The sequence below is a fragment of the Artemia sp. Qi Xiang Cuo genome, chromosome 13 (genome assembly GCF_049724085.1).
Source record: "Artemia sp. Qi Xiang Cuo chromosome 13, ASM4972408v1, whole genome shotgun sequence".
NCBI classification, from domain to species: domain Eukaryota; kingdom Metazoa; phylum Arthropoda; class Branchiopoda; order Anostraca; family Artemiidae; genus Artemia; species Artemia sp. Qi Xiang Cuo.
In genome coordinates, this window is record NC_142806.1 from 7,902,255 (window position 1) to 7,927,593 (window position 25,339).

The 25,339-nt window shown below is 36.6% G+C and overlaps 1 protein-coding gene across 1 annotated transcript in view; it reads left to right on the plus strand.

Annotated features, from left to right (window-relative positions):
* LOC148944898 (uncharacterized) overlaps positions 1–25,339 on the plus strand; it is a 192,450-nt gene that overhangs the window by 37,575 nt on the left and 129,536 nt on the right. The window contains exon 3 of the mRNA XM_089098888.1: positions 1,039–1,140. Within this exon, the coding sequence (XP_088955014.1) occupies positions 1,039–1,140 (102 nt within the window). The remainder of the gene's footprint in view (positions 1–1,038; positions 1,141–25,339) is intronic.

Below are 25,339 nucleotides of genomic sequence, written 5' to 3' on the forward strand. Positions count from 1 at the left end.
TTCAGAAAATTTGAAATCATGGAAATTTGACGATTCCATTTTTGCTATTCCAAAATAACAAAGACTAATCGAGTTAGTAGTTATACTTCCTGAATTAGCTACAAATTATAATTTTTTTTCGCTTATATTTCAAAATTTTTTGTATGCTATAGTTCATATGTGGTTTTTTTTTCTAGTCCTGTTAGAAATCTACCCTAAGATCTCTCTACCACATAGATTAAAATTCTAAGGAAACTGCATTTTCGTGTCACTGATTCCTCTTGTTTATTTAAGATGGGAACAGGGCATTAACTTTATTGTTTACAAAGGCTCCTTGCCATGCATAACATTTTTTTTTGTATTTCTTAAAGCTTTTTACTTTCACATCCTTGAACAAGCTAAAATAAGGATTTGGCTAAATTGTCTTATTTATTTCTTAGTGGCCGATATGTCCTGGCAAATTCGCTTTAGCATAGACAGTCATATCAAGTATTTCTCTGGAATAACTATCTTCATCCACAGTAACACATAGATTAAAATTCTAAGGAAACTGCATTTTCGTGTCACTGATTCCTCTTGTTTATTTAAGATGGGAACAGGGCATTAACTTTATTGTTTACAAAGGCTCCTTGCCATGCATAACATTTTTTTTTGTATTTCTTAAAGCTTTTTACTTTCACATCCTTGAACAAGCTAAAATAAAGATTTGGCTAAATTGTCTTATTTATTTCTTAGTGGCCGATATGTCCTGGCAAATTCGCTTTAGCATAGACAGTCACATCAAGTATTTCTCTGGAATAACTATCTTCATCCACAGTAACTAATTCGAAAAATATATTTATATAATATATTTATTTGATTAAAACTGCTGAGCTATCAAAATGTGTCTGTATTCTGCTGAACAGGATGAAGTAAAATCTATCGAAAGTAACCTCAACTTTCTCATGATGTTTGATCAGTCCATAAATACACAATTTGGATGGAAGTTTGAGTTTTTCTCTTCTCTTTATGTTTATCCTTGGTTAACATTCATTTTGATTTTGATTGTTTTTTTTTCAGCAAGTCAAAGATGAATTTGCTGAAAGTTTTGACAAAGGGAGGAAAAATGGTTCTAGTCAATTTGAAGATGATGGAGAATATTTTTATTATGGCAGTGAAAAAGTAAGCATTTGTTAACTTTTATTGCTTTTTATCATGGTTGCAGCGGCAGCTGCAACCTAGTAAAGAGTGAACCACGGCCAATAGTAACACAAAGTTAAAAAACGCGTTTAGAAAAAAACTGCACTGACACTGATTCAGGAATGGTAACTATCATTTCAGTTCATACTAAAAATAAAAGTTTATTGGGAAAAGAAATTTATGATTATTTCGAAAAAAAAGCCTGAAATCCCTCGAAAATGGCGTCAGATCAAAATGAAAAGTATACCATTCGAATCAGCATAGTCGAAAACCTTATTCAGGGAAATTACAGTCTCTAACCTTGAAAAACAAGAAAATCACTTTTTTGTATGGGCAGCACTGATCTGTCTCCTTTTTTTCCCGGGGCTATCGGTTTATCAGAACATCATAGAACGATGGTTAATGGCTCATTAGAGAGCTTTTTCTCACATCTACTTGCTTTTCATAAGTTCCACCATCTGCAAGTGCCATATGGCACATTATGTGCCATTTTTCAAGGGGTGGGGCTAGCGGGCTACAAAAACATCGTAGACAGATGTTTAATAACTCACATTAAAGCTAATATATACGTTTTATTTATAAATTTCATCACCTGGTACTGCCAAATGGCACTAAAAATGGTACTATTGATCCCATGTCTCAAGTGGAAAAGCTAGGGACTAGTGGGCTGTCAGAATTTCTTAGAGAGATGTTTAATGGATGATTTGAAAGCTATTGCTCGTATCTACGTGATTTATATCAGTTTTGCCATGCGTAAGTTCCAAATAGCACAAAAACGGCACCTTTTGTGCCACTTCTTAAGTTGAAAAGCTTCGAAGTATAAAACTGTACTATTGTAATAATTATGTTCCAAAACCCTTAACTGGAGATTTACAAGGGACCCTTCCCGTATGCTCCCCCTTCCCCCCCCCCCCCTTAGTAAGTCTCATTAGTCCGTTGGGAGAATTTACTATAAACTCTTTAACACGGTCAGAATCAAAAGTCAAAAATTATGTTTAGGAAAAACTGCCTAGTGGAAACAAGTTGCCATCTGACACTGATTGAGGAATGGTAACTATTATTTTGGTTGGTCTTAAAAGTAAAATTTTATTGGGAGAAGAAATTAATGATGATTTCGAAAAAAATCTGAAACCCCTCGAAAATGGCGTCAGATCAAAATACATTGGAATCACCATGGTTGAAAACCTTACACAGAGAAATTACAGTCCCCGTCCCTGAACAACAAAGAAAATGACTTTTCCCTTGTTAAAGCACTGATGTGTCTCACGTTTTTTTTTTCGTTTTTTTTGTTTTTCTATCAATGCTAAGGGGTGACCTGAACAACACAGAGTGATGTGTTGTAGCTCACTTCAACGGAAATTAAATTTTCTAGTGTCCTTTTTAAGTGGCAAAAAATATTGGAGGGCAACTAGCCCCCTTCCTCCCTGAAGGTCCCCTCCCCCCAAAGTCACCTAATCATAATTTGAGATAGTCATTTTGTTCAACATATGTCAAAGGTCAAGTATCTTTGGTTTTGGTGATGATACGACCCTCCATAGTCCCTGGAGAAAGGGCTGCACACTGTATCGGTATCGGGCGTATTTATATCACGTGTATCGGTGTGAGCGTATTGTTATTGGGCGTATTGGTATCGCATGTATCTAGACATATTTTTAATAGCTCATATTCAATTCAATTTATTTATAACCTGTCAAAACAAAAAAGGGCGCGGATCCCCTAAATGACACAGTACATAAGGGGAAAAAAAGAAAAAAGAGAAGAAAACTTATACACTAGACAAAAATAAGTAGTTTTTACAATCATAATAATCATAGAGATAATCACAAATCATATATCAAAATCACAAGATAATCAAGACATAAAATCGAAAGACATAACAAAAATCAACCCAATCATAAAAATCATAAAAATAAAGAGGACCAATCATGATTTAGTTTACTGGCCTAAGATTTAAAATTTTTCACTCTTTTATCAATAATTGTGGAAGGAAAATGAGCTTAAATTTTTGGGACAAAAAAGCGTTACTAGTCCAAAGGGGCATATGTAAAAGGAATTTAGCAATTTTAAAATAAATCCGGTGAACAATTTTTTTGAAGCAGGAAAAAGTTGCCAAATAGGAGACAGAACAAGAAGATGAGGCACAGTTAGACTATTATAAAGCTTAGAAAGATGGAAACGACTAGGGTGCATAACGTTAGAGACAAGTGACGCATAAGCTATCCTTGTCTTTTTTTCAAGATTTTGGATGGCAAGCTCAATAGTTTCCTTAATTGAATTTCCAATGGGCATTCCCAGGTTAATAAGGATTTTAGAGCCTTATTTACCTATATAAAAGACATTACTCATATCTACGTGTGTGGCGTAGTTTCGTCAAAATCCTGAGGAGGGGGGCAAAGTTGGATCCAATTTTTCCAAATCAAGTGCAAATGAAAAAATGAGCCATATACTATCATGGAGGCAAAGATACACCAAAGAACACTGACCTAATTATCTGAATTCCTGAATTATGCAGGCGTATCATATTCTTGAAGAGATTTTTTGCAGAAACTAAATTCTAGCTGGGGGTAAAAGGAGGTCTGGGGGGAAAATTGGGCCTGGAGGGGGCAGTTGCCTCCCCCCTGCCCCATATCAAATTACGCCCTCCCTACATCCTTCCTATAAATTCCACCATCAGCGATTAACTTAAAAAAACACAGAAAATTGGTAGCATTAGTCTATGCCCTCTTGAAAGAAAAATTAATGGTACTTATGTATTCTACCAAACACACTCAAGAAGGGCTGTTAGGTTAATCATAATGAAAGACGCCATAGCATGATGAAAATATAATACTTTACTTTATATAATAATATAATTTGGGCTAAATATTTGCACGATAAGGGGAGGTAAATAAATTTCCGAAAGGAGTTAAAAATCTAATTCAACCTAATCTTACCCCCACCCCTCTAATGTTCAAATATATAGCCTAAATTATACAAGTCCAATGCAGTCCGTCGCCTGTCATTTAACATTTTGGCTATGAAATCGGTTTGCTCAGATGCTGCATTCAGAAAAATTCTCGACGGTATGGTATTATGGTTGCAGCAGTAGTTTCGCCCTAGTAAAGAGTGAACCACAGCCCATAGTAACTAAAAGTTAAAAAACCCGTTTTGAAAAAAATTGACACCTGAGACTGATTAACGATTGGCAACGGGTTTAATGTCCATGAACGGGGTTAATTTCCAAGAGAATATCTGTGTCCGATGCGGAGTGCGCCAAAGAGGCGGACTACCCCCTTATGTTTTTCAGCTTTGTATTGCTACAGTGCTCCCTAAGATAGTTGATACTTGCTTTTTTGATGTATCGTATATTACTTACACGGATGACATCCTACTTATTAGTAGGAACAAATTTTCTTTGTCGAAAATGGTGGATAATATGAGAAAAGGTTTTTTAGATATTGGACTTAATTTAAATGTTGAAAAGTGCGAGTATCTCTGTTTCAAAGGTAATGCTACGAATTCTCCTTTGAATCGTAATTATTCTTCTATACGTTCAGTTGATAGCCTACGTTGGCCTGGTATTACTCTGTGTAATAATATTTTTTGTTAAATTAAGGAAATGCTACTATCGGTATTGCAAATTTTTCTTGTATCTTCCGTTAACATTTCGTAATCGCCGTATTATCAAAAAGTATAACATACCTGATATAAATGAAAAAAATTTGTGATTTACACATAAAACTGTCTACAAAGGCCTATGAAAAACTGTCCTCTCACCATGGTCTCATTCGTTGGTTTCGCTGAATTTTCTTTTTATTTGTTTATCTTACTTTAAGTGCTCTGTGTGTTTTTTTTTTCCTTTTTCTCTTTACTCCACTATTTTTCACATTGTTTGTGCAGTGGGCTATGAATAAATAAATAAATTATTATTATTATTATTATTAACTATTATTTCGGTTGGTCTTAAAAGTAAAGTTTATTGCAAAAAGAAATTTATGGTAATTTCGAAAAAAAAGCCTGAAACCCCTCCAAAATCGAGTTAGATCAAAACGAAAAGTGCAACACAAGAATCTGAATTATCAAAAACCTTATACAGGGAAATTACAGCTCCCCTCCTTGAACAACAAGGAAAATCGCTTTTTTGCATCGGTAGCACTGATCTGTCTCCCTTTTCTTTCTGTTTTTTTTTTCTCTCCTGGCCTAGCGGGTCACCAGAAAATCATAGACAGATGATTAATATCTCATTCAAAAGCTATTTCTTATATCAGCATGCTTTTTATAAACTCCGCCATCTGCAAGTGCCACATGGCACTAAAATGGCATCTTCTGCCATTTCTCAAGTGGTGGTGCTAGCAGGCTACCAAAACATCGTAGACAGATTTTTTATAGCTCATATGAGAGATATTGCTCATATCTACGTTCTTTCTATGAATTCACCATCTAAAATTTCCAAATAGCACTAAAAATGGCACTTTTTGTGCCATGTCTCAAGTAGAAAAGCTGAGGCTATTGGGCTAGCAGAACTTATAAGAGTTATGTTTAATGGCTTATTTGAAAGCTATTGCTCATATCAGCATCCATTTTTTTTTTATCAATTCTACCATTAATAAGTAAGATATAGTACTGAAAACAGCACTTTTGGTGCCACTTCATAAGTGGAACAACTCTGAAGTTCAAATCAGGCACTATTGTGATAGTTATGTTCTTGGAACGTTAACTGGAGGTTTAAAAGAACCCTTCCCGCACCCTCCCCGTCCCAACCCCTTGAGTAAGTCTTAGAACTCTTATTCGCCCCAGTAAGCAACAGAATACATGCCACATATGGCTAGCATATTAAAGTATATAGATGCTTAATTACTCAATTATAAGCTATTTATTATATTTACCAGGTTTTTTTTTTTACAAAGTCTACCATTTATTATATTTCACAGATTTCAAAATTAACTAGTTTCTTGTGAGAATTCGCGGTTAACTCTTTTTCAAAGTTGAAGCATTAGCTGCAACCTTGTAAAGAGCAAACCACAGCCCATAGTAATTAAAACCTAAAAAACTTTAAAACAGTCTTTTTTTTTCTTCTTTCTTTTTCCAGGCTTAGCGGGTTACTAGAATATCAGAAAGAAATGCTTAAGAGCTCATTCAAAAGCTATTTCTCATATGTACGTGGTTTATGTAAATTCCACCATCCACAAGTGCCATATGGCACGAAAAAAAGGCACTTTATGCCATTTCTCAAGGAGTGGGCTAGCGTGCAACCAGAACATCGTAGATAGATTTTTTATAGCTCATATTTAAAATATTGCTCATATTTACGTTCTTCCTATAAATTTCACCATTTGCAAGTTTCAAATGGTACTAAAAACGGCACTTTTTTGCCATGTGTGAAGTAGAAAATCTGGAGCTAGTGGCTACTAGAACTTCTTAGAGTGATGTTTAATGGATAATTTGAAAACTTTTGCTCATATCTACGTGCTTTTATCAATTCTATAATTCGTAAGTGAGATATAGCACTGAAAATAACACTTTTGGTGCCACTTCTAATGTAGAAAATGTTGAAAGTATAAAACGGAATAATTGTAATAATTATAATCCAAAACCCTTAACTCGAGCTTTGCAAGAACACCTCCCGCAGGTTCCTCCTCCAGGCCCACTTAATAAGCTACGCAATTAAAGTCCTACGAACACCAACATATTAAATTAGATTATTAGAGGCGCGGTTCTCTTAGTATAGCGCTAGACTTCAAATTAGATTATCATGCGTTCGATTCCTCCTTGGATTTTTTTTCAATCATGGTTTGTCCCAACTTATCATTACTTCTTAGATAATCCACTATTTTTGCAAATGTGATGCACTCATTTTTCAAAGCATATCCCGGGAAGACTCATTTTAAAGCTATTGCTCATATATACGTGCTTTTCATCAATTTTACCATCCATAACTGCCATATAACACTAAAAACTGCACTTTTGGTGCCACTTCTTAAGTGGAAGAGTTTGGAAGCATAAGACGGTACCATTGCAACAATTATGGTCAAAAGCCCTTAACGGGAGGTTTATAAGAAACCGTCACATATACTCTCCCTCCAGACCATCTGAGCAAGTTACATAAATCTTCTACTCAACTTAAAAGTAAAAGATTATTGCGAAAACAAATTAACTAAAACTAAAAACTTTTCACCTAAAAATCTACCAAAAATTAAGCTTTAATGATCAACACTTTTGACTTAAACCCTCAAACTTGACTCTGCGATGAAGCCTGTGTGCTAGTTCTAATGGCGGTAATTGAGGGAAAGGGATGTCCTTGCCCTTATATTTTTTGCTCCTGTATAGGTTTTGGAAAACACCGTTTATTTGTTATTTCATTGAAAAAGGCACTTTTTTCATTTGAAAAAATGGGTGGAAAAACAGAAAGTGCACTTTATGTGAGTGTGCCATCAATCCAAATTTATAAAAAGTAACTAGGCATAAATACGTATAAGCTTCTAAATGCCCTCTCAAACAGCTTCATAATGTTTCAACTAAAACTAAGAAGTGACATTAAAACTTGAAACGAACAGAAATTATCCCGTATAAATAAAAAAGATCATGGCAGGGTTGTTTCTACATTAAATTTCAATCAAAACGAGCAAAGATTAATCTAAAAATAAGAAGTTTTTCCAAGGGAAGTAAGGAGCGAAGTTGAAACTTAAAACGGACAAAAATAATTGCTTTACAGTGTATCTAATATATATCAATCAAACTAGTACAAATAAACCAAATAATTATGTTTCCCTGTGTCTATAGGATTATAGAAAACTAGCGCTTCACTGAAAACACAAAATAATATAAGAGTTACTTTACAATAAAATCCAACCAATTAAGGACACTTTTTACAGAATAAAAATATTATCAATCTCTTTTAAGATAAATAAAAATTCATTTTAGGATTATTGCATTATTTTTTTCTCGTTTAATTTGGTATCACTTTTGCACGATGGCTAATTTCAATGCCTGGCTGTCGTTGTGGTTTTAAAAAGAACATGTAATGATTAGTTTGTAGACAAGTTCGAAGTAAAGCCATCTTGATAGCATTAGGATTAGGACTATAGACTTGCTTTAGAATTTGTATCATAGCTTGAAATCCATTGTTGTATAGAGACAAATAACCGCATTTTCAAAGATTATATTGTGGCTTTATTTTGCCACAATATAAAAGTTATATTGTGGCTATTGTGGCTCTTTGTTTCAAGTAATACTAAGGCATATTTCTTACATTTGAAGATTGTTTATTAAACTCTATTGATATTATAGCTTGTACCGCTATTGAATATTATACCAAAATGCTACCTGATAAATCAATTCAATAATCTGTATGCTGTTCAATGACTTTAGGTTATTAAAAAATTTAATTTTATGCTTAAGTTTTTAAGATAATTTTAATTGTATATGGAAAGTTACTGATGTCACAACTGGGATAAGTTTCATAGATTAGTGTATTGTTGTCAGGCTTCGTACTCACTTTTCACTCCAAATCAATATTCCTGTTTTTAATGCTTGATTTTTGTGTTTTCAGTAAAGCGCTAGTTTCTATAATCCTAGAAACACAGGGAATCGTAATTAGTTCGTTTATTTGTACTAGTTTGATTGATATATATTAGATACGCTGTAAAGCAATAATTTTTGTCCGTTTTAAGTTTCAACTTCGCTCTTTACTTCCCTTGGAAAACTTCGTTTTTTTAGATTAATCTTTTTTTTAAGCACGTGATTGAATCATAGCTTTTCATTTTGAAACAGGTCTTTCTCCATTGGGCTAACTGGTAGTTCTCTTTCTATCTTTAGATCTGCAATAAGAATAGTTAAGGATTCTTTCTTTAGATCAGCAATTCAAGTGTGGCACTAAAACAAGGGCCAGTTTCTCAAATATTTTCTTCTCAAATTTAGTTGTTTTTGTTGTCTTCTTTGTGAGAAGAATTCTATTCTACTCACTGATAAAGAAGAAATTACTTTTTTTTACAAAACAGTTATTTAGTGAAAAGGTATTTAGTTGTAGCTGCAAATAATCAGGGTTGCTGCAGTAGCTGATTCCAGTGGGTTTTCCCTTTAGGCAAAGCCCATATAATATGAACAATCTCAGTTGCCCTTAACTTACTTGACTTGACTTATGTCCCATCCGTCCTTGAAGGTCGTTTTGGGGCCTCTTCTTTAACCAGTTCATTGATATGCCCCCTGTAGGTGCTTCTGTTGTCGGCCAGGCGGCAGAGTTGTGGCAGGTTGTAGGGTGAGAAGTTTTCTTTCCATCTCTTCGGAGGGAGACCTCTGGGGCGAGAACCGTGTACTCGTCCATCGAAGTTTATCTTCGGTCCAGTATCGTAAATTTGACTTTCAGATTATGGAGAAGCTTGGAGTTGGAGATTCTGTCGTGGCAGGTGATACCAGCCATGCGTCGTAGGGATTTGGTTTCAAAGGCAACTAGGCGGCATTGATCGTCTGTTTTAAGCGTCCAGGATTCACAGGCATAGATGGCGATCGGAATAAGAGGGAGTAGAAGAGTCTTGTTTTGAGAGTTGTTGTTAAGTTCTTATTCCTCCAGATGGGCATCAGAGCTTTAAAACTGGAGTTCGCAAGTCTCAGGCGTCTTTTGATGTCTTTGAGTTGGTTGTTATCAGAAGTAAGTAAGCTCCCAAGGTTGGTGAAGCCTTTCACCCACTCAATGGTATCTCCACCAAGCTGAAGGCTGAGATTTACCTGTGAATCGAACTTGCGTGAGCAAAGCATGGCATTCGTTTTTGAGGTGTTGATGGCCATCCCGAAGAGGTTGGTCGAAGAGTGAACGCTGTTAGCCTGAGAATGTAGATCTTGAAGGGACTCGCCTATTAGGTCTATGTCATCAGCATATCCTAGTTTGTCTATCACCACTCCTCCGCCAAGGGTGCCGGGTGGGTTGTCTGTGAGTGAAAGGGCTGCAGTTAGGAAGAGATTGAACAGGTCCGGTGATATTAGGCAACCTTGAAGTACTCCGGTAGAGGTTTTGAAGCTCTCGGTAAGTCCTTCTCCAGTCATGACGTGGCTACTGAACTTCTTATACATGTCTTTGATCAGCGAGATCAGGTTGGATGGGATGCCAAAGTGAAGAAGGATGTGCCATAGACCTTCTCTCCATATCCGATCGAAAGTTTGTTTAAAGTCTATGAAAAGGTGGTAGATGCTGTGGCCAAGTTCGCTATACTTTTCCATGATCTGCCGAACAGTGAATATCTGATCAATTGTTGATCTATTAGGTAGGAAGCCGGCTTGATATTCCGGAATGACCATTGAGGGAATGGCTCGTATACGCCCTATCATGACTCTTTTGAGGATTTTTGCTGCGTGGCTGGTAAGACTTATTGGGCGGTAGTTGTTGCAGATAGCATGCAGGGTGATTATCGTGGCTTCGCACCAGGGCGAGGGGAAGTGACATTTATCCGAAATAGATGTTGCAATTCCGTGGTAAAGGTCAAGGAGCGGTTCGCAGTTTACTTTCAGTAGTTCGGGCGGCAGTCCCTTGGGGCCGACAGCGTTATTTGTCCTCAAGTCTCTGATAGCTGCTTCTATTTCAAAGTTATAAGGGGGAGGACTTGGACATGCAGAGGTTATAAGGAAAGTGTCGAGAATTGTTGGGTCTGAGTGGATGTCCTGATTCAGTCTATTTTTAAAATGTTTTTTCCATCGAGAGCCGATTCCGTCTGTGGATTGTATTTGGTTTCCATGTTCGTCGAGAAGGGAACACGCTTTGATGTCCATATTTATGGCCAATTCCCGCACTCTTCTATACATGTAGGGGGGGGGTCTCCTTTCTTGAAGGCTGATTCACATTGATCACACATTCCTTTAATAAAAGCAAGATGAGCACGTCTGATGGTTTTCTCAACAGCTCGTTTGAGTTGCTTGTATCGGTCCCTACTTTCTTTATCTTGCTTGTTCGTGAGTTGGCGCTTTTCGTCGCAGAGGTAGATGATCTCGTCTGTTATCCAAGGTTTCTGAATGTTTTTTGGGGTACCCAGTGTGGAATGAGCGACATCACATATGATATTTGTGCTGCTAGTCATGAGGTTGTCAATATCTTCCTTAGACAGGATAGGTGGAGAGCTCGACGGGAGCTCTGAAATTTTTTCGGATAGAATGATGATATAGGTCATACGTGTGTTCTCGTCTTTCAGTAGATCTACTCGAAATTTGGTTTTTTTTTTAGACAACTTTGATGCTGTTTTAAGTCTTGTTTTGAACCTAGACATGACAAGCGAGTGGTCGCTGTTAAAGTCGCCACCAGCTAGCGTGACTGTGTTTAGGACGGGCGTTTTCCAATGTCTAGACACGAGGATGTAGTCTATTAAGTTTTTAGTTTTTCCATCCGGTGAGGTCCAGGATGTCTTACGGCGAGGTCTGTGCTTGAACAGTGTGTTTGTAATGACTAAATCGCTGTCTCTGCAGAATTCGATAAGGCGTTCTCCTCTTCTATTCATTTGTCCATGTCCAAATTTGCCCATTACATCTTCGTGTCCTGTGTGGCTGTTTCCAGCTATAGCGTTGAAGTCACCAATGACAAAGATTATGTCCTTTTTAGGGACAGAATTAACTAGACTTTGAAGCTGGAGATAGAAGTTTTTAGACTCTTCGTCGTCTCTGCTGGAATCCGGAGCGTATGCTTCGATAACTGTGAGGTTGGTGGGTGAACTTTTCAGGCAGATCATGATGATCCATTCCGTGAGGGGGGTTACGGAGATTAAGGATTTTCTGGCTTTATTAGACAGTAGGAAACCTACATCTTTTCGATGTTTCCCATCATTACGTCCCGAAAGTAGAAGGGTACATCTCCATGTTTCTCTTCACCAGTTACTGGAAGATGTGTTTCAGCGAGACCGATAACGTCCCAGCTGTACCGTGTTATCTCTCTTAGGAGTAGGTCTATTTTTCCTTGTTTAGCGAGGGTTCTAGTGTTGAAGGTACCTATTGACATAGTTATTTTTGGAGAAACAGTAGCCTCCAGGATTGGAGTTGTCAACGTAGATATATTCGCGCGATTCACGGTTGTCGAGTCGTCGGCTGCCCCGGACGCGGTAGCTCTTAACGCTTTATCGTCGGTTACCCTGGACGCGGTAGCACTGGTTCTCAAATTTGATCTCTTATTCATATTCATCATTCAAGTTAAAGAAGGGGTTTCTTGGCTGGCTTCATGACAGCGGTAAGCCACTCCTGTCTGTCCCTACCAGGAGCCGACTGTATCTATTACCGATAGTGCGCTCTTTTGGTGTCCTGCAACACCAGCAACTTAACCCATTGCTGGGGGAAGATTTGTGACTGAGGGGACGTATCCATACGCCGATGGGCCCTGCCCAGTGCACATTAGAGGGGTCATTCTCCTCTTCATATAAATTTATGGCCCCCAGACGAGGGTGCTCCAGCTATGTTTCAAGACCCCTAGAGACTGGGTCCCCCCTTGGTCCGCGCCTCACTACCCATGAGGTACCCTACATATCTGCAGGGCGTTCCCCTATCCGCCACCTGGGGACGCGCTGAGTGGACTGAGAGTCACAGAACTCAGAACTGAGAGACTATTTGAATTACCCTTACTTCATTTTATCCGTCCCAGTTCTAACCTAGGATGATAGACTATTGTGAAGAATTGAAACTAATTATTATTATAAAACTCTAAAAAATATAGGTCAGCTTTGCCTCTCACAGATACTATCTGTTTTGGCTTCCTTCTAATCGGGCTCTCAAGTGTTTGATCACTCTGACTAAGTTTTTAATACCAACCACTACCTTTGGCCAAGTCTCTGCCTGCACTAGCTGCAACCTAGTAGGGAACAAACCACAGCCCATAACAACCTAAAATTAATAAACGCTTTTTTAAAGAAAACTGGCAAGCTATGCAAAAATTGCCATTTTTAGCTGATTCAACTTTGGTAATTATTATCTAAATTAGTCTTAATAGTAAAATTTGACTTTGAAAACAATTTAAAGGAAACTCAAACAGCAGCCTGAAAGGCCCTAAACATGGCATTGGATTAAAAGAAACTATAGCTTAAGAATTGCAATGGCTCAAAACCCACAGTCCCCTGGATTGAACAACAAGGAAAATCTCGTTTTTGCATGGATAGCACTAATGTGTGATGTTTTGTATCGTTTTTTGTTGCTTCTTCATTACTGGCGGGATACTGGAACATCGTAAAGGGCTGTTGAATTGCTCATTTGAACGGAAATTGCTATATCTTGGAACTTTTTGTAAGTAACAAAACATAATATTTAAAATAAAATCAGTTTTTTGAAAAAAAGTTGTATTTTCATATATAAGAAGATGAATGACATCATAATTGTTGATTGCAACCATAAATGACGTTACAGTGAAAACTATATGATGACGTCTGTTCCAACTGGGGTTTGTTGTTTACTATATCCAGCCTGTGTGACATATATTCATAGTTGCATCATAGTAATGGCTTATGGCCCATAGTAGTGGCTGATGGCCCATTACTACTGCTACTACTACTAACAACTCACCGCAGCACCAAGCCGCCTGTGGCCAACACAGCTACGCACGCTCATCCTCCACCCCGATCTATTCTAAGCCTCCCTTTTTACACCCGCCCACAAAGTTACCATTTCCTTTAAATCTTTCTTTATGACGTCCTCCCACCCCAGACGAGGACGACCTGCTTTCCGTTAGTAGTAAGGCAATAGGGAATACAGAGCTAGATGGTATATAGCGACCAATCCCTCTATATAATGGACCTATAAAGCGAGCAAACATGTTATATTTGGAAGCAGGGGTGAGATTTTGTAATGTAACCAGACTGGTTTTTGAGCCAACACCTATTTTCAGGGCCAATCAAGGAGAGCCGATACAGAGGGTACTCCATATACGGTAACTTGATTAGTAATTGGATTCAAACATAAAAAGTGATTTTCATTATACTTCATATTAGTAAGAGAATTGAATTTAGAGAGAGTATTTTATTTGAGACGATATTAGTAAAGAAAATGAGTGGTACATTTGCACTATTGGAGCTTGATTGTGGAGCAGGTAGCTGCAATGATACAAGGGCGAGAGTACCAAACGTGGCAGTGGAAGTAACACGAGGATGTAGACTAAGTCTTGAATGGGACGATATGTATGCTAGATATGTGATATCATTGAGCAAATTTAAATTGCAGGAGCAATTATGCTTCGCGGCGAAACTGAACATTGTGCATATTATAAATAGACTTTAAGCTGCATTAGATACACTAGTGAAATATATCGAGGAAAATAAATTGAATGAGCGATTATTATTGTTGTAATTATACTCAATAAAATTGTTTCAAAATCAAAGATGTTTTTTTTCTTTTTCTATAGTAGGTTAGCGTATATCTCTAAAGTAGAAAAAAAAGAATCATGGTCAGTCTGAAGTTGACTGTGAGACTGTTAAAACTCTAAAAAATGTATAGTTTTGAGAAGGAGCAAATCATAGGGAATCTTGTGTTTATGGAAAAACGTTTGATTCTAGATGTTGATTTTCTGGAGTTATCAATTCAAAGGAAGATATTTTCTCGGGGAACGCTTGTCGATATACTGAAAACTGATTCTCCGTCATTAGACTATTGCATGAAGCTTTTACGTCGTGGTCCAAAGGCATTTACACAATTTATTGACATATTAATCCCGACAAGGCAAAATGATATTGTGGATTTGCTTTTAAACACACACAGACACTAGCTTAGAAATTTAGGACTGATTTCACGAGAAGTATGTTGTTCAAGGAGGATTTACTCCTCTCTCTCTATCCCACTCAATTTGTTGATCGTAGCTCAGTTTCATTTTGGCGGTGAGAGTGTCAACACATGGAAAAATGTTCCATACATGTCCACTATGCATGTATACACTGGGCAGCTGGTCATCATGTGAGAATTGTACAATGATTGATGACTATAATGAAAAGTGCAGATTATGCAACCCGTGTAAATTGCATAGAGGATATGCTGTACAAATTAAAGGTTGTAATTCCTGTCTTGAAGGGGTGTGTGACTCTCATCCTAGAGGACAACTATGCTCTAATTGCCACTATGATAAATGTAATCAGTGGGAGAAAACATATCCTGGTATGATTGAAAAGAATCCTAAGCGTGATTTTAGTTTTTTGCTAAGAGCTTGATGTCGTCGTGACTTCAGATTGTTTTGGGAGTAGAAGATAGGTCTAAGATTCGAACGTTGGAACAAAAGAAAAAATCGGTCTCTATATCATCATTGAAACGACAATGGTTAAAATAATTACAATCCCACAGATTTTATTTGGCTTTTATGGAATTTAATTCGCCACTTGAGGACACTGTATGTGACATTGCTTATAATAAGCAAATTGAAACATGCGAATTTTACAAAATGGATGAGAATAGTATCATTGACTATACAAAGCGATATGATAAGAGTGAAGTTACATTATACTTTAGAAAATCTGACCCTGACATTCCAGCAAATCAGGATCAGTATACAGTGAATTCAGATGATCTACTCCCATTAGTTGTTCTTGAAAAGTACCTAGACGCAGTAGAAGAAGAAATCTAAAGAGTAGAAAATTCGTTTTTATCATTTATATACATTATTTATATTAATAAACGATTTTACATACATTTTTATAACATTTTATTAGTAGGGCACTAAAATCAATAATAAACACGTTTGAAAGTATTTTTTCCACTAGAAAGTCGTTCAATCGAGGAAAGTCAATGTAAATGCTAAGAAACTGCTTGTAGGTATAGCCACGACATCTGAACATGAAAAAGAGTAATGCATGAAAGCCACATGTCATGGTCGTTAGATTCTCTACTCTCCGTTGATTTTGAATAATAGTTTTTCCACTACTCTCAATAATGTTGCTGATGTTTGGAATGTAGAATTTAAATCATAGGCCAAGAGGATCAAAAAATCCGATATTCTTCGCTGTTTGAAAGATGCATAGCTAATGACCTGTCTTCAAAGTCGATGGACTGCTATTAACAATGATTAGGGTATTGTTAATGCTTCGAATTTTCTCAATGAAGTCCGAAGGTATGCAATAGGAATTGTACTGGGACATGTATAAATCCATATTTAATACGCTGATAATTTGGTTTGTGTTCAGGGTGCTAGGTCTAGTAGAACACTGCCGTCAGGCGTGATTTCCCAATAGGTTTCAAATTGACTAAATGATATTATCATCATATCCTTATTCATTGCATCAGCAAACATGAATTCTAGGCCTAGAGCCCACGTCCGTGTTGTACTCATATCAAATGTACCAGATAAATTCAGAACTATTACACCATGATTTTTTGATAGCATTGAATCGGTAATTTTTTTTTCTGGTAGTTGTTAATCATGATCTAGGGATTGCGTGGTCAGCTCATACAGAGTTCTGTAGGATTTTTTTAATCAAATGATAGAGTGTACAGTGGAATACCATTCACTTTGCACAAAAGGCTAGATAGACCAAAAAATTAAAATCATGGGGGGATCCAGTCCAGGATCCAACGGCACTGGCACTCTTCACAAAGGCCAAAGCGAGTTTTAATGGGGTTTCTCCATTGATAAATGATGAATCGGTATAACTACGAGAGCCAGTGGCAATGTGACGTTGATTGGTGATCTTATGGGGGACAAGAAGTTTAATGTTGTTACCATTGGCTGTTAGCTTTTCCACTGCCAATGCAACAGAGCTCATAACCTGTTGTTTTCGAACCTGAAGAATTGCCGAAGTGATAATGACATTTGCATCAGGTGCTGCAGCATGTGTTTTTCTCAAAATGAAATTCGATGGTGCTAGTTGCAACACCTGATCGATATTCATAGCCCAATGACTGTCCTCTCAACTCCTTATATGCCTTTGGAGTCATCATCATAAATTGTATGTAGCTTGCATAGTTGGATAAACTATTATTAGTGCTCACGAATGTTCCATTGACGAATACACTAATTTGTTTGAACAAGTTGTGTAGGATACAGTTTTCATAGGACAGACCATCGGCAGCTGTTGGAGTTGTATTGTCTGACTTTTTCTCCATAGCAACATTTAAATCAATAAATGTTGATGATAAATCAATGGAATAGTCTTCATTGGAAAATATCTGAAAGTGTATATTTTCCGAGAGGGGTTGTTGAGGATGAAATTCTTCATAGTAGCCATATTTGACACTGATATCAACATTTTCAGCATTGAACAGATTCAATGAGGAGCTGATTGATGGATGCGATTCCTTGTGCGGGAGATAAGTCATCCTAAGAGAAGAAATCCTTCTTTGATCTAACAATCTTTTTTTTCTTCTTCTTCTTATTAGTCTTCTTCGTTTTATTCCTCAAAGTCTTTGTCGATATCCTTCGCTTCCCGCCTGGGTAGAGACTGATGAGTGAATGATGCCCACGCATCCTTTTTAATCCCTTCCCATTTTGCTGAGATTTTAATTGCTCACCACCGGCTCTTGCTTAAGATCTAATATTTTCTTTAACACGCTCGTGGAAAATTTTACCCGATACCCAGTCCTGTAGTGTTGAGGCAGCAAAATTTGATGCAGCAGGTAAAATATATTTCTCGCAAGGGGTAGTGCAGACCGAAATAGCCTAGCAAACCAGCTACCAAGACCATAGCTAGACATTGTAGTACGCCCCTTGTAATAGTCCAATCCATGACCTATTTGACGAGGACTCAGAGCACCAACATAGGAGTCAATATCAGGACAGACAAATGGAATTCTTCTATTGTTCATGTTAGGAAGTGATGACGATGGGTCGAAAATGACATGTGATCACAGCTAAACCTTTTGTTATTGCTAGAGGATCACCCAATTCACTTCTTAGTGTTAACTGACTGACAGAGTTCCAAATATGAAGTGTTTGCAGGAACATACTGAAGATGCTTTATATCATAGTGATGAACAAGTTCATGGGTTGTTTTTCGTTCAAGAACACGTAGGAGGGGGACACTTGAATTACCAACTCCCGATGTTTCCACAAAGGACGCATAAAGAAATATACAAGAGTCCAAGGCGAAACCAGGTGGATAATCAGCAAAAATAACGCGATTCATGCCGCTAACAGTTCCAGCGTTTTTAACACTGATCATATTCTGTTTAAAGCCAAGAATATCTCTCAGATTATCATTGAGATGAATCATTTCAGTGTCAACAGGTGAGGTAATGTAAATTCTATCGTGTTCCATTGAATAATTAAAATAGAATGAATCATTCTTACGATATGAGCTTTTTCTGTTGATTGTACGAAACAAATCCGTCATAGTATCATATTCTTTATATTTCAATGTGACATGTGGATATTCACTAGATTTAAGTGCTTCAACCCATTCATACTATACAAAGAGTGACCAATCGAATGGTATAACTTTTATATCATACACACGATCTTTTCTTAGAATATCATAGGCATTTTTGAGAATACAGTCGACAAGAGCCACTTCATACTTTTCGTCATCGAATTTGATGGTGGGGGAAAGTTTCGTCCAAAAATCACTTGTTTTATTTAAGTCATTGTAGAGGATCGGAGACGTTAGATATAAATGTTACATAAAAATCATTGGGCATTGTCCATATCTTCAACACTAATCCAAGAATCAAAATCAGAGTTGTATCCTAGCTACCGAACAAGTAACTGTTTCTTACCCTACGAGTGCGAGTCTTTAATATCTTTTCAATTTGATAAATTTAACTAGTGTTTCTAACTTTTTGTAATTCATAGTCATAGAAACCACAGAGAATAACTTCATCTTTTGTGTTTTGTACAAGATAAGTTATGGGTTTGGTGTCTAGGATTTTCGCCATTTTAAAAAATTCTGTGGAACACAAATATTTACCTTTCAAAAATAATCGTTGTTTAATTAGTTCAAACAGTATTTTCGACATTGATTTTTTTCTTCACCATCATTTCATCGGAATATTTTTTTATAAAAGTATGAAATGTATCATGATCAGAATGATGAACTTCCGTTGGGGCTGAGTGATCGATGAGGTCGTTCATTATAAATCAACATAATTTTATCTAAATCATGAATAAAAGCAGTTGTATTTTTCAATGTACGATATCTTGAAATTAAAAGTCGAATAGTTCTTATCAGTCGTTCGGCCAATGCAGCCTTGATAGGAGTATGACTTTGATAGAGCAGTGTATTATATTTCATTAGTACTTTTTCGACATGGGGATTAACAAGTTTACTGCCCCGATCCGTTTGAAATTTTTTATATGAAACTTGTTCGAGAATACTTTCTATAGCTTGAGCAACTTCAACACCTCTCTTTGACCACAATGGAATGGCGTGTGCATAGGGACTATAAACACTTATTGTAAGTAGATTGTACCCTTGTATGATGTATTTCGACGCCTTTGAATCTCATCTAGAGGTATGAGAACTTCCTGCATTATATGTAGGGGGGAAAAAGCTTTAGTTTTTCGATAATGATTAGAACGAAGCCTCTGATTTCATTGTAGAGTGTAACTTGATTCATTTTGTAGATAGTCTTGTACGCTTTTAGTGTGAACACCTGTGACTTTGGAGAGAGATGGTGGGGGAACTTAAACTTCCAACTTCACCAATATTTTTAATAACACGTTTCAGTCCTTTAAACATTTTGAACGTAAACACGTAGTTTAACGTCCACTACTCTTTTGTATACTAGTGGGTGATGCTGGTGGGGACGTTGATTTGATATGTCTTCGCTTTTGTCTAGCTATCAGCAGTGTGCTCCTCCTCCTCCTCATTGTCAAATCAATGTTACCGTTAGGTTTGCTAGTTTTTTATAGGTTTGATTCAAAATCTTTTTATGCTTCCTGTTTTAATGTTGTTGACGATGAGTAAGGAGTGCGTTCATTTATTTTTTTTAGACCTTGCCTGTTGCAAATAAAGCTTTTGGGGAAGATTAGTGCATATAGACAGTTTCATAGATGACTGTCAAATGATAAAAGTCCTTCACGATTTGTAACATTGTCATAGATTAAATCAAATAGATTATAGCTCTTCCCTTGAATTATAATTCCTTTCCCATTTCTATCAACACGAATATGATCTGGACCACTTTCCATGAGATATGTTATGAGTCGTTTACTTTGTTTACGATAAAAATGTGGCAATAGATTTCCAATGCTCGACACTATTGAATCCAATTCCCCCTTCTTTAATTGTGTTCCAGCAGCAGTAGCAGTAGAATCATGAGGAGGTGGTTCTTTATTGTGATCAATGACAAATATCGCGATCAATGTGATCAATGACACATACTAGGATTGTTTTCATTGAGGGTAAAAAGATTGGTTAGAATGATAGGATACTGGGAAAAGGTGATTGGTTTACAGAATAATAGGTTAGTAAATGCAGCTTATCTGGAGGTGTTGCAGGATAGAAGGAAAATTTCGTGAGCTTCCGAGGTGAAATCAATCTTAAATAGTTGCGGGTTGTCAGGTGTTTGGAATGAAGGGAAGGGGATAGTACTGGTAGTATAAAATGTAGCAAAATTAGTAAAGGGAGTGCTTGAAGATCAGGAGATTCAGAAATGGCAGTGTGAAGTCGCAGCCTCGGTGTCCCTCGGCGTTTACCGGCAATGGAAGGAGGTCTGGGGATATGATATTTATTTTAAAGCGGGTTTAAATAGTGAAGAAATTAAGTGGTATATATCAGGGAAGGGTAATTTTGTAGCACTTGGAGGAAGGACGAATATTTAGGGAGGGTAAGGGTAAAGGACGGTCCTTACTCATGCCCTATGTGCGGAGAAAATGGTGAGGATCTGCTTCACTTCATGGCCCTTTGTCCCGAATTACAGAATTTAAGGAAAGAATTATTTTTTGATAATGTGGGGAAAAGTGAGTGATTGGTTTCAGTAATGGGATCAAAAAATTACGGGACAACAAGAATGATAGCAAAATATACAAAATTGGGTATGTCACATAGAGATAGATTTTTGTAAAGGGGGTGGGGTGAGTGTTGAAATTATTGTTGTATGTGTGTAAGTTGTTTTCTTGTTTGTTATTTTTGTAGTCATGGCCCTTGATAGATGTGACATACATCTATCTATGAATGTGATCAATTACACATACTAGGATTGTTTTCATTGAGGGTAAAAAGATTGTTTAGAATGATAGGATACTGGGAAAAGGTTATTGGTTTACAGAATAATAGGTTAGTAAATGCAGCTTATCTGGAGGTGTTGCAGGTTAGAAGGAAATGTTCATGGGCTTCCCAGGTGAATTCAATCTTAAATAGTTATGGGTTATCAGGTGTTTGGAATGAAGGGAAGGGGATAGTACTGGTAGTAGAAAATGTAGCAAAATTAGTAAAGGGTGTGCTTGAAGATCAGGAGATTCAGAAATGGCAGTGTGAAGTCGCAGCCTCGGTGTCCCTCGGCGTTTACCGGCAATGAAAGGAGGTCTGGGGATATGATATTTATTTTAAAGCGGGTTTAAATAGTGAAAAAATTAAGTGGTATATATCAGGGAAGGGTAATTTTGTAGCACTTGGAGGAAGGAGGAAATATTTAGGGAGGGTAAGGGAATAAGACGGTCCTTACTCATGCCCTATGTGCGGAGAAAATGGTGAGGATCTGCTTCACTTCATGGTCCTTTGTCCCGAATTACAGGATCGAAGGAAATAATTATTTTTTGATAATGTGGGGACAAGTGAGTGATTGGTTTCAGTAATGGGATCAAAAAATTATGGGACAATAAGAATGATAGCAAAATATATAAAATTGGGTATGTCACATAGAGATAAATTTTTGTAAAGGGGGTGGAGTGAGTGTTGAAATTATTGTTGTATGTGTGTAAGTTGTTTTCTTGTTTGTTATTTCTTGTAGCCATGACCCTTGATAGATCTAACATACATCTATCTATGAATGTTAGTTTAATGGTATTGTGTGCTTTATTATGTTTTTGTTTCGTTCTGTAATTTTGCGTGGTTATTGCTATGTAGGCCACTATACTTTGCTATGAGTGTTATAATCATGTGCTATTATTTTGTGTGATTTTCCATTTTTTTGCCATGGCCCAAAGCAGCTTTTATTGCAATAAATATATATATATATATATATATATATATATATATATATATATATATATATATATATATATATATATATATATATATATATATATATATATATATATATATATATATATATATATATATATATATATATATATATATATATATATATATATATATATATATATATATATATATATATAGCTATATCTATTGCCACTGGCTCTCGAACGACATGGCGGATGATCGTCCACTCGGCGAAGTGCATCTTGAAGTAAAAACAGTTTTTTATCATCGTCAATATTCTCGTTGTCAATGAATTTACTCAGATTGTCCTCAAAGTGTTCCACAGGTGAGATAGAGTTCTATTGGAGTCAATTTACAGGCTATAGCCATCTAGAGCAAACTATTTACAAATACTGCAATTATTGGCGGTAAAAGTGTGAAAAAGCTACCGCCCACTTGAAGAAGACGTTTCCTTTTAAAATTATTTCCTTCTTTTTTTTCTTTTTACTAGCCAAACCACTTACAGTAGAACAGTGCTACTTTGCCTGTTATTTAAATGCTACTGGCACTTGAACATTAGCCTTAGTAACATTTAAACCAAGATGCGATATTAGTTAGATGAAATAATTGTCAATACCATGTTGAGTATGGTTTTCCTAAGTGGAGGTTTTGAAGTGCTTAGAACGGAAATAAATGTCTATTTTCATGTAGTCTCTATAGTTTCATGATGGCAACTAATATCCTATTATACGGCTCACAGGAATATATACTGTAATTTTATTGTAAAAAATATCAGTAACTAAACGTATGTCCTCGGGTGTATTTTGATTAAGATCCAATAGGATGTAGCCGTAGGGTTTATTAGTTGCCTGATTGTACGCTGAAAGTAGAAATTTGGGTCTGCTGGGGGAAATTTTTTTTATAGAGAGTTATTAGCGAGCTAGAATCACGAACAACTCTGTAGATGATATAGTAGGTACAGTTCAAAGCAAGTGTCCGCATACATTTCCTCTGATGAAAGAGATCGTGTAGAACTAGAGAAACGGAAATCTGTTCATGATGAGAGGGAACGGTAAACAATTGTAGCATTTCCTGTGACCATTGTTCAATGGATTCAGCTAAATCGTCAATAATCAGTTAGGAGTTTGGTTCAATAATGTTGAAAACATCAAGTCCCTGTATGAATTGTATCTGCCCTAACCCCGATATAGTAATTTATTTTATTTTATCGTATGACTCCTGCCAAACACTGTAGCAATAGTAGATTTTTTCGGCTTTTCATAAACATTGTATCTCAATTTTCAATTATTTTAATTAAGAATTTTGTTTTTTCCGACATTAGTAGCAAAAAAAAAAATGGTATGAATGGTGTTTAAAATTTACATATAATACTATTCCCTTTAAGAGATCGCCTTCAATTAGGTGTAAAGTAAAGATATCTAATGACTAACTAGTCTCCCTATTACTACTCCGTTCATGAATAATGAGAAGAAGAACAATAAAGAATCATATTTTCTTTTATTATTAACATAAAAGCAACACTTTACAAATAATACAATTAGAAAAAAGTACTTTAAACAAGAAAAATACACTTCATTTTTTATTTATTTATAAGAAAAACATAAACATTTATTTTAAATAAGCACCAGGAACACTTTATATTTAATAATAACACTTTTTTATTTATTTATAACAAAAAATACAACATCTATTTTAAATAGGCACTAGAAAAAAAACACTTAAAATAATATCACATGTTTTATTTACAAAAAATAATTGGGACCCCCCCCCACCCCCATCCCCCAGGGGTGGCCGCTGTGACGGCCGGGAAGCGCGGTGGGGCCCGCTGTGGCGGGATGGGTTTCCGGGCCGGAGGGGGCGTTAAATAACTTTGTATATTGAAAATATCAAAAAGTAACTGTTCTGCCTCGCACACACACACATATTGAAAATTTATTGAAAAAAATTTAAACACCCACCACCCACCTTGTACTATGAATGAATTTAAGTTAATTTTTGCAGACCGAGTTGCTTTCTATACTCTACACGTTCAACTCGGTCTGATATTAAGTAGTGACCGTGTGGTATTACCTTCACACCATCTTCAAGCACATAAACCTCGTCTGATATTGCCGAAATGGCGTTTTTCTTAAGTCTAGCTGTGTAGTTTTTAAATTGTAAAGAGCGAATCGCCATGACTTTCGGTCTTGGCACTAAACTACGTTCCACACAGTTTCTATAGAGACTCATATCGAAATTATTTTTTACAAAGTGTTTAGGCACCCCCTTACAAACTTGTTTGATATCCTTGTTGTGGGTTTCCACATAGTATACCTTCGGCCCAGGAAACACACCGCTAGATATCAGATCGCTTCCAGTTTCAGATTTAAGCATTAACAATTGATTTGGGGCCTGACGTTTCACTAGCTTTGGATAGAGGGATTCATTCCAGTCGGTGTAGTCCATTCGTGAGCTAATGTACTCCCCATTTTCCAAATCATTCAACACATTTTCAGTTTTAACTTTTCACAGGAGTGATTCAGTGTCCCCGTAATACACTTGAACTTGTCCCTGAATCTGCCATTGTACCTTGCATACATTATAATAAAATGACAACATAAGTGTTTTATATTTCCGTTATTGCACTCCTGTCTGCAATATTTTTATTTAAAATAATATTTCTTTTCTTACGATGTAGGAGCACCTAGTATTTACCGAGTCATGGATTTACATGGGTATTTCACCCTCAATTTCAAAAAACCATCCCTGAGCCCTGTTCTCTTCAACGGTAGCAATTTTGGGTAAATTCGAAGCACATGGATCGTTAAGTCATTCATAATTCCCATACGGCAAACAGTAGTGAGACATTGCCGACTTGCACAGGGAATTCACATAAAAGCAATGCGTCTGACTTTTCATTGGTGTGCTGTCCGGTCGGATCAGTTTTCATGATACGGTCCCCGTGAAAAACATACCCACCCCTCATTAATCTCTAAAAACAGATGCTGATCCTTGTCGGCGATCAGACCTATTTCTTCTTTGCTGATTTTATGATTCAAGTCCATCACCAGATGAGGAGTGGAAAAATAATACCCTAAATCCAATCCAAATTCCCCATAGATTTTATCCGTATTTTTAAAGACAATGTCCAGAAGAGTCACTACATCACTGGCTAAGTACAGTTTACAGTAGTCCCA